Source organism: Camelus ferus, chromosome X (assembly GCF_009834535.1).
Source record: "Camelus ferus isolate YT-003-E chromosome X, BCGSAC_Cfer_1.0, whole genome shotgun sequence".
NCBI lineage: Eukaryota > Metazoa > Chordata > Mammalia > Artiodactyla > Camelidae > Camelus > Camelus ferus.
Genome location: NC_045732.1, coordinates 38,217,392 through 38,226,848, shown reverse-complemented (window position 1 = coordinate 38,226,848; position 9,457 = coordinate 38,217,392). Strand labels below are relative to the sequence as shown.

The 9,457-nt window shown below is 48.4% G+C and overlaps 1 protein-coding gene across 1 annotated transcript in view; it reads left to right on the top strand.

The window, feature by feature from the left end:
• The window catches only part of BCOR (BCL6 corepressor), a 32,771-nt gene extending 25,213 nt beyond the window's left edge, over positions 1-7,558 (top strand). Inside the window, exons 5-9 of the mRNA XM_032474655.1 lie at positions 3,024-3,301; positions 4,270-4,415; positions 4,823-4,900; positions 5,108-5,264; positions 6,412-7,558. Of these exons, the coding sequence (XP_032330546.1) occupies positions 3,024-3,301; positions 4,270-4,415; positions 4,823-4,900; positions 5,108-5,264; positions 6,412-6,703 (951 nt within the window). The 3' untranslated portion in view covers positions 6,704-7,558. The remainder of the gene's footprint in view (positions 1-3,023; positions 3,302-4,269; positions 4,416-4,822; positions 4,901-5,107; positions 5,265-6,411) is intronic.
• Positions 7,559-9,457: the final 1,899 nt, after the last annotated feature.

The window sequence follows — 9,457 nt, the reverse complement described above, 5'->3', positions numbered from 1 at the left end:
GTTTCCATTTGGGTTTGGTGGGTCTGAGGCTTGGACCCAGGGGCAGTTGATCCATACTTTTTTTTTAGGCTACCTGGCCTCTGACAGCACCGGAAACCTGGGGAATGTTTATGGTCAGACAGCTTTTTAGTCTTCAAATGTAAATTGCACAGATGACCAGTTTTGATGCTGGATGTTTTGAATACCAGATGAACACTTTCAACTTTGTATCCAACTTTCTGGGATTTAGTCAGGCAGAATTTTAAATGTTGGGATGATGGCCCAGTCAGGAAATGTGGCAGTTTAAATTGTTTCAAATTGAAGGACAGTTTGCTTAACCCGATAAAGGTGTGGTTTGAACGCACAGTTTGGGAGGGTTTTCCTGAACTTTTGTCTTTGCCATTCTCTGCTTAGCTAAACACAAAGATACCATGTACAGGAAAAAGGCTGTCTGAGCTCTACGTCATGTTAATGTGGTTCTTGAAGTTAAGAAACACACTCTGGCTTCAGATCTGCGTTAAACAGATCACTTGCATGGCCAGAGACCTCAAAGCTTTCCCTCCTGGTAAAAAGGCTTCTGTTTCTTGGGCTAAAATGCCAATGTGCAACCACATGCTTGTGCGTTTAGTGGTGATGGTTAAATTTTCTATGAATTGAATAAATCATGTTTTTAAAAAAGTTAATGAGGCATTTAATTAATTAACAATGTCGGGTTTATGGCCTTTATGGTTACATTTTGCGGTTAATGGCATTCGGCTTATAGCCGCTTAACAGAGAATTGTCCAACAAAAACAGTTTGATTTTGTTTGGGAACGGGTGGGCTGCCCTTCAAACACTCCCATTTCTAGCGGAGAAAATAAACCAAGAAATGGGTTGGGTAGACAGACTTGCCCGGCCTCTTAACCATTCTCTCTAACTTGGTGACAGAGGTTGCCGTCCGTTTAGAGGCCATCGTCCTCCTGGCTAGGAGAGTGTAGCTAGCCACTTGACCCCAACAGACAGGGCCAGCAGGATGCTCACGCAGCTAGGTTGTATCCCTCAAGCTGAGTCCCTCTTGGGCCTTTTGAATCTTCCCAGCTGACCGCGTACCAAAAGACCTGAGGTAGAGGTCTAGTACTTCGTGTTAATTGAACTTGGGGCTTCACCTCTCTGGGCTTCAATTTCCCCCAGTGTTGAGTGTGAACAGTATTACCTTCCTTCCTGATATCTCCTGGGTTCCTGTGGGATGACAGAGGACACACTCATCCAGGGGAAGGAGCAGCACTGTGAAGCACCATGTAGGTAGCGGTAACACGGCTGAGTTAGGACAGCCCGTGACAGAAAGTCTGACCTGGCCGCTGGGCTCCTCCCGCCTTTGCTGCCATCTTCCAGGAGAAGAGGGTTGACTTACCCATCAGCTTGGGTGTCCTTTCATTTCTGGTACCCTCAAATCAGCCCTCGTAGCGATAAGGGTTTCCAGGTGAAGGCCCTAATTGCCAGAGCAAATAAACCCTGAGTTGATAGAACATCAGGCAGGCCGCGGGCCTGGATAAATTGATCCATGGACAGCAGTTGGTGGCGGTCAGGCCTGATCCCCCAGCCACGTGACGGGACCTCTCCCTGGCTGGGGCAGACAACTCGTTAGCTTGCCGCCATCCACTCGAGTCTGGCCACTGAGGGCCCACTAAAAGAGCAGCAGCTTCATCCTGGATACCAGGGCTTGGGGCAGGTGGCCTGGGAGCCCAGAGGATTGTGGGCTTTCTGGCAGGTTAGGATCTGAACGAAGAAATGCATTTGTAGATGTGCCTTCTCTCTCCGTCCTCTTGTTTTGGAAGGGAGCTGAAGATGGCCAGGTCTACCAGCACGCCATGTTAGGTTCCCAAGGTGAGCACAAGGGACGTTCTAGGTCGCTCCCAAATGAGTGGTCACCTTTGATTGGCATGTCTTCCAAAGGCCATAAAAGGTTTGACAGAGCCCATTTTATGTCTACAGGTGGCTGGAATGAATCCCACTTTAGGTTTAAGAGATGAGTTACTTAAGAGTTGTCACAAGGAAGCCTGACCCCATCCTGTCCCCCCTTACCGAGTGGACCACGTGTTAGGCCACCTGCAGACTCTGCCTACCCCCAGTGCTCAGAACCTGACAGCTCTCTGCTGGGCGTGACTCGGAGGAAAACAGTATAATGTGTTTTCTGGCGGCAAATGCTGTTCTTTGTGTTTGAAAACTTTCTTAATCAAGGTAATAAAACATCGAATAAATTACTGCTCTGCTTACTGGGAGCAGTTTGTATTAATATTTTAACACGCCAAAGAAGCAAGATTAATAACAGTGATTTTAATGCAAACTGTTGACACACGGAACACCTTCTGAGGAGGAGGAAGGCTAGACTTGTTTTATTTGGGTCTGGAAATGTGTAGGTTGCGGTATATGCTATATCAGATCCCTGTCATTAACTTCAGTAAATATGAAAATATAGGATTGATTCTGGCCCAAGTGGGGTGGAGTGAGGTAAAACAGAGGGCGAGGTTGTTCAAAGCATTTCATGTCCTTCTTAAGGATGGAGAAAGAGAGCCTCTCTTTAACGCAACTTAACAACAAACAGGAGCATTTGCAGGCCAGGCTCAGATTCGGGGTCTTGACGGGGTCCCGAGGACCTGGCTAACCTGGGCATCCCTATTCTAAGTTGAGGAATGTTCTCCGGCTGATTTAATCTCTCTGTAAGCATCCATCATCCATACTCGTACCTAAACTTGTGTTGTCATCCCTGACACCTCCCGAATGGGCTCATCAAGTGAGACTGCTCTGTACTTGGCAACGTGTCATCTAAGATGTTAGCAGCCGGGATGCCTCTGTACTAGCCAGGCGAGCCCCTGGGCTGAGGGCTTCCATTGCTCTCTGAATGTGTCTTCTCAGCCGCCCTATGGAGGCCTGGAGAGAAGTTACGGGTAACTTGTCCAGGACCAGGCCACCAGGGCAGCAGGGCCCTAGAAGATGCTGTCTGCATCACCAAGCCCTTCTTCACTCTTGCCCCTCACCAAGACGCCCACCGCCTGCCCCTGCCATAGTGGGGCTCTTGGACCCAAGGATGTATGCCTTTGAACCAAGCTCTGGCAAGGTCTCCTTTACAAAGTTCACTGCTTGGTGGTCTCATGGCATCCCGTCTCCTCTCCCCACAGGAAGTGGTCTTGTACTGCCTGGAGAACAAGATCTGTGACGTGAACCATCGTGACAACGCGGGTTACTGTGCCCTGCATGAGGCTTGTGCCCGGGGGTGGCTCAACATTGTCCGTCACCTCCTGGAATATGGCGCCGATGTCAACTGCAGCGCCCAGGATGGAACCAGGTCAGTGACCGGTCTCACTGTCAGCCTGGGCCTGCTGGGGCATAGGCAGTGGTCCTCAGGGTGTGCAGGAAACCCCAGAGGCGCGGAGGTGTTGTCTTTTAAGAACCTGGACTCTTCATCCGCATCCGTTAAATCACAGTATTTAAAATACGTGAGTGGGAAGTCCCAGGAGTACCGACAGGGCCAGCAGCCACTGGCTTGGTAGGGCCTGTCGCACACACCCACATTACCGGGTCTGGTTCCACCCTGTCCTTAACCTCAGTTTATTGGTCAGAGGCCCAGGGCTGAGTCAGTCCCGGCATCTTCCTGGTTGTATGCCTTGGATGCTACCAGGGGGGCCGGGCACTAGGGCTTTCCTGACAGTCATAAAATTAGCAAAACTGAAATGTATTTGGTGTTTCGTGGTTTCCATTCTCTCAGGATGGGACTGTGGGCAGCAATCTCGACCCCAGAGGTCACGGGTGGGAGGATTCTGTACCCCCCTGAGAATTCGCTCTGGTGACTGCTTCTGGGCCAGAGGGTTGATCCTTAATCTCCAAGTTGCTTTCAGGAGAAGTTCCACTTTACCGCTAGTGTCTCTTTTAAAAACAATTGGCTTCCATGATGCTGGGATTTTTTTTCACTCTGTAAGCTTTCTTCTTACAGTCTGCCACTAATTAAGTTCATTGAAAAGATTTTCATCATGGCATGAGTTCCTCCTTAGGCCCTGGGTTAAAGATACAGCTGCATTTGAGAATTAGGCCTGAAATAGTCCCTTCACCTGCCCTATAAAGGGTTAAGTATAGAAAACAGTAATTTGTCTCCCGACTGTGGGCCAGTCTCCGTGCCTCAGTTTCCCCGACCATCCGCACACCTTGATGAAGTATCACGCCTACCAGGCTGGGCACATACATATGCCCGATTTTGCCTTCTGCCGTCGGAGGCAAGCATCGTGTCCACAAGTCTGACCTTCCCCGCGCCTCCCCTAGGCCTCTCCATGATGCCGTCGAGAACGATCACTTGGAAATCGTCCGTTTGCTGCTCTCCTATGGTGCTGACCCCACTTTGGCTACGTACTCAGGTAGAACCATCATGAAAATGACCCACAGCGAACTTATGGAGAAGTTCTTAACAGGTAAGACAAAGTTCAAGAAATGTGCACTTACTCAAGCGTCTAGATGGTGACTTTCCACCATTTCACCCAGCCCCGCCTTGTTTACTCTGCGTTACACATACTGGGAAGAGCAGTGTAAAGTTGGTCTCCAAGAAGAGGTCCAAACTGGAGTTTTGCCTCTGAGGGCTGAAAAATTCTTAGCTTGCCAGGCTAGCTTTTGTTTCGAGGGCTGGGGCAGCGAGGGCGGCTGTCCCTCGGGCTGCCGGGCCAACAGGTCGGCGGGTTTTCACGAGACACTTGGAGAAATGTGCAGAGGGAGCTGTCAGGGAAGCCCCGTGCCAGCCCCAACGTGAGATGTCCCCGAACTCCGCCAACATTTGGTTCTCGCCAGCAGGTGTTATCGTGTTTCTTTCTCTCTCTCTCTCCAGATTATTTAAATGACCTGCAGGGTCGCAGTGACGATGACCCCAATGGCTTTTGGGACTTCTACGGCAGCTCTGTGTGTGGTGAGCAACGTTGTTTTTAGTTCAGTGGCACGTGAATGAGTTACAGAACCTTTATCTCTGGCAGGGGGAGGGGTAGCCGTGGAGGTGGCCGAGGGGTGCTGTAAGCAGGGCTCAGTTGGGAAAGAATTGTTCAAGGGTCCTTTTTTGATAATGGCTGAAATCGTGCTATGGTTTACTGAGTCCTCTCTCTCGTCTACCCTCCATTAGAACCAGATGATGAAAGCGGATATGATGTTTTAGCCAACCCCCCAGGCCCGGAGGACCAGGATGACGACGATGAGGCCTACAGCGACGTGTTTGAATTTGAATTCTCAGAAAGCCCCCTCTTACCATGTTACAACGTCCAAGTGTCCGTCGCTCAGGGGTGAGTATGGCTGTCGTGTAGTTGAGAGCCAGCCAAGCAGCTCTTGGGGTGATGGGAGTTAGCAGATGAGGATGGGTGGGTGGGTGGGTGAATTCCTCAGCAGGTGTCCGCCCACATCACGTATTGCAGGAAAGGTGGGTGTGGGTTGGGGGTGGAGGCGGGCTCCCAGTACGGCATAACTGCCCTCATCGGAACACACCCCCAGAGCCCCAAGGACGTGGAAGTCAGTGCCTGGAATTGCACAGTTTCAGTCACTAAACTCTTGGGGAAGGGATCCTCCCCAGAAGGCCACCATAGAGCCTTCCAGGGCACTTGAGGACAACACTGATAGACACCCTCTTCTCGTGTGAGATTAGGAAAAGCGCTATATGGCAGCTGTGTCATCACATTTGGTAGATCCGGTCTTGCCCCCATGGTCGGGCCACCGTACGCCTGTGACCAGTCCCTTGGAGTGGACATGTCAGGAGACTGTGTTCTGCTGTGTGTTGACCCCAGTGCTTACTGAGCGGCATTCTCCTTGGGCTCTGAGGCTATGAGCGTGTGTCTCCCTTTGCAGGGACGGTCTCTGAAGACCTGAGATTGCCGAGTTGGGTAGGGTGCATGGAATGGACGTACTACCTTCTTTCTCAAAAGCATCACTCCCCACAGCATTGAGGGGTGGGCAAGGAAAGGAAAGCCAGCTGCCCTTGAGTGTTTCCAGTGCTTTCTCCCCGAGGGTCCGAGGGATTGTGACCTCTCTCAGGTCGGCAGACAGACAGGTTTTCCCCAGTGATGACAGCAGGGCAGTCCCTTGGAAGAGGGGTGGCCTGAGTTGTGGCCAGAACCGACTGAACAAGTCTTCACTCGTCCATCTCCATTGGCACCCGCGGCACTGAAGCAGCCTGGGGGAGGGGTGCCGCTCCCGCTCTTGTCTAAGTCAGTTGATCCTCCCTAGATGGTCACTTAGCACATCTTGATGAGTCAAAGAGTCCCTCACAGAAGTAGATCTCTCCTGGGTACGGTGAGAAATGGCAGGGGGGCGGGGGGAGTGGCGCCATTATCAAAGCAGAAGTAACAGTCTCTTGTTTAAGCTGGGGACTGGTAGTTACCAGTTAGGAGCGCTTTTAATTTTGCCATGAACTTGAACCACTGTCCTTCCTCTGTGCAGGCCTCGAAACTGGCTGTTGCTTTCAGACGTGCTAAAGAAACTGAAAATGTCCTCCCGCATATTCCGCTGCAATTTCCCGAATGTGGAAATCGTCACCATCGCGGAGGCGGAGTTTTACCGGCAGGTGTCAGCAAGTCTCTTATTCTCTTGCTCCAAAGACCTGGAAGCCTTTAACCCTGAAAGCAAGGAGCTCTTAGATCTGGTGGAGTTCACTAACGAGCTCCAGACTCTGCTGGGCTCATCCATGGAGTGGCTCCACCCCAGCGACATGGGCTCGGACGACTACTGGTGAGCTCGCCGGGCCCACGGTGTACAGTGTGTCATAGTGTTAATCCTTGTGCATATGTGTCATAATACGACTATTTCTGTAAAGAAAGGACACTATTACATATGAAAATATCTCTTCTTTATATAAGAGAAATGACTCCAGTCGGAAGGACTTAGAAACATGTTTTTTTCTTTTTAAACTTTTAAGTCAGTTTTTACGAAGTTGTTACAACGTTTATTTACTTTTCAATGCACACATGCTTTGGGATATGTTTGTTTTTACTTGGAACATTTCTTTCTTTTCTTTTTTTAAGGAAAAACAAATGAGGAAAAGGAGCTCCACGCTTTGACTTAATTTCATACAAAGCTCCGATGACAGAGGCCGTAACATAGGCAGAACCGTGTGGTTGGTTTGGGGGGAGTTTGGTGAAGGCACTTGGCGATATTGTAACTTTATGTTTTGTTTACAGAGTACCTGCTCGGGCCAGGTCAATGCTATTGGATGTGATCCAGTAGTGTCTAATATAAACTCAAACCGTATCCACACACAACAACTAATTGTATGAAACTTTTATATCCTAATTTAAAAGCTGTGAAAGTAGTTTTCACGCATCAAACCGGATTGTTTATATGTTTAAACATTTTATGCTCTTATTTAAAGAAGACTTTGAGCTATTTTTTTCTGTACCCTGTAAAATATTGAAAACTAACATAATATGTTGAGGTTGCTTGAAATTGTACATAAAACTAAAATTTTCTGAATTGTGTGTTTATGTTTGAAATCTGTGTTTTAACTTTGTAAGTAAATTCTCTGCCTTTGTATTTATATTTTACAAAAATTTTCTTAAAAGGCAATAAACCTGTTGAGGAAAGGAGAAAATTGAAGTACCTTGTGTCCTATGTGTTCCTAAAACATTAGTGTTGTCACAAGTTTTTCTAAAGTGGTGTTGATGGTCAGTCCTCTAGAGATAACGTTAGGGCAATTTATAGTGTCTATAAAGCGAAGCAGACTGGAGGATTTCAGGGGAGTTACACTCGGAATACAATGTCAAATCCTATCCTGAAAGCTCAATTTCTGGACATGTATTTGGATGCCTCTATCTTTAGGAGTACCTTTTCTAGAATCAGGGCTTTCGTTGTGTCACTTCTCCCTCTAGACCTCATGTGTTTCTGTTACCTTTTAGCTTCAAAGTCAGATCTGCTTGGCCCAATAGTTGAGGCTTGTGGCTTTGACCCCTTTGCTCCTCCACTGCTCTTACTTCTTGCAGCAGTGTCCCTGCTGGGTACTGTCACTTGGCATTCAATTTCCATCCTACATCCTTTTCATTCCTTCCTGCATTGCAGAGGCTAGAATCCTGGACTCCCTTGCAGCTAGGATTCTGACTGGTTGTTCGGTTTGGAAGGCAGAGTGAGGTAGAGGCATCTTCCTGCTCTACTGGCTGCTGATAAGAAAGATCAGGGACATATTGGCCAATTGGAGTGACTAGACCAGCCTTCCAACACTGGCTCTCCCGCTTTGTGGCAATAAGAAGCAGTAATGATTGTGGTGGCAGCTTTCTGTTTCCTGGATGACAATCTCAGCAGATTATTCTTAAACCCAGTGGTTCCAGTGTCCTCCCTGACTCACATTTCTCCAGCCCTCCCAAAGATTTTATAAGCATCTGATTCCTTGTATCAAATCCATTTGAGCTCAGAATGTCCTTAGTGCTTTTCAGTCTTGCATTGAACCCTGAGAACCCTTAGGCAGAGCAGACGGAAGGGTCCTCTGGGATCAGAGAAGAGGCTGAAGAGATGATGTACTTGAGTGGGGTCTTGAAGTACGTGGAGGGAGAGGGCCTGCAGACTGTGGCCTGGCAGGTGGGAACAGGAAAATCCAGCACTGACAGATGTGGAATGAGAGAGAGAGAGCCCAATATTGGCAAAGACTTGGAGTACCAAATGAAGTTTGGGGTGCACCCTGAAGGCAAAAGGGAGCCAACAAATGTGCTTGATTTATTTTTTTGATTATTAAAAAAAAAATGCTTTTTATTGTTTAAAAAAATCCAAGCATTTCAGAAATAGAGGTTCTTATCATCCCAAGCCAACCCTTCCTCCTCCCCTTCCCCACTCCAGGATTCAAACCAGTGTTAATAGTTGGCTGAATTTTTGTTTCTCAGGAAGTCATCTCAAGCGGCAGATGGGAATGGATCAAGAAAAAGCAAATTGCAAGACCAGTAAAACAGACCTGCAGAAATGATTTAAGCAAAACAGCACCGGTGAGCCTGAGCTACTGTAGCCAACAAGGGGCTCCCGAGAGTCCAAATTAAAGCAAAGAATAACTCCAGGGCACTTGGCTCTTTGTATTTGCATTTGAGCTGGAGGTAAAGGGAGGGCCCCGAGGCCAACCAAGGTTCTGTCCTGAATGAAGGTCATTGTATTAATTAAGCCAAGAAAACAGGTGGGAGACACAGGTTTAAGGGGAACAGGGGAAATAATGAGCTTGGTGTAGGAGACATTTAAGGTTGTGGTTCATACAGTTGGAGGAGCTATCGGCAGGTTAGACCACTTATTGTAAGATCCATCAGGGTGTTTGAAAACGTGGACCAAAAAGAACTAAAGAACTGACCCAGGGTACAGATGAGCTGACCATGACCTATAAAGGTTAGGCTGTCAGGGAACTCCCTGTGGGTAAAGACGAGGTACCATGGGTGTATAAGCACCCGCTAACCCCCCATGAGGATAGAGGGAGCCCAGGTGGAGACCACATCCCCCTGGGTGTAGAGGAGCTCTCCGTGGTGAG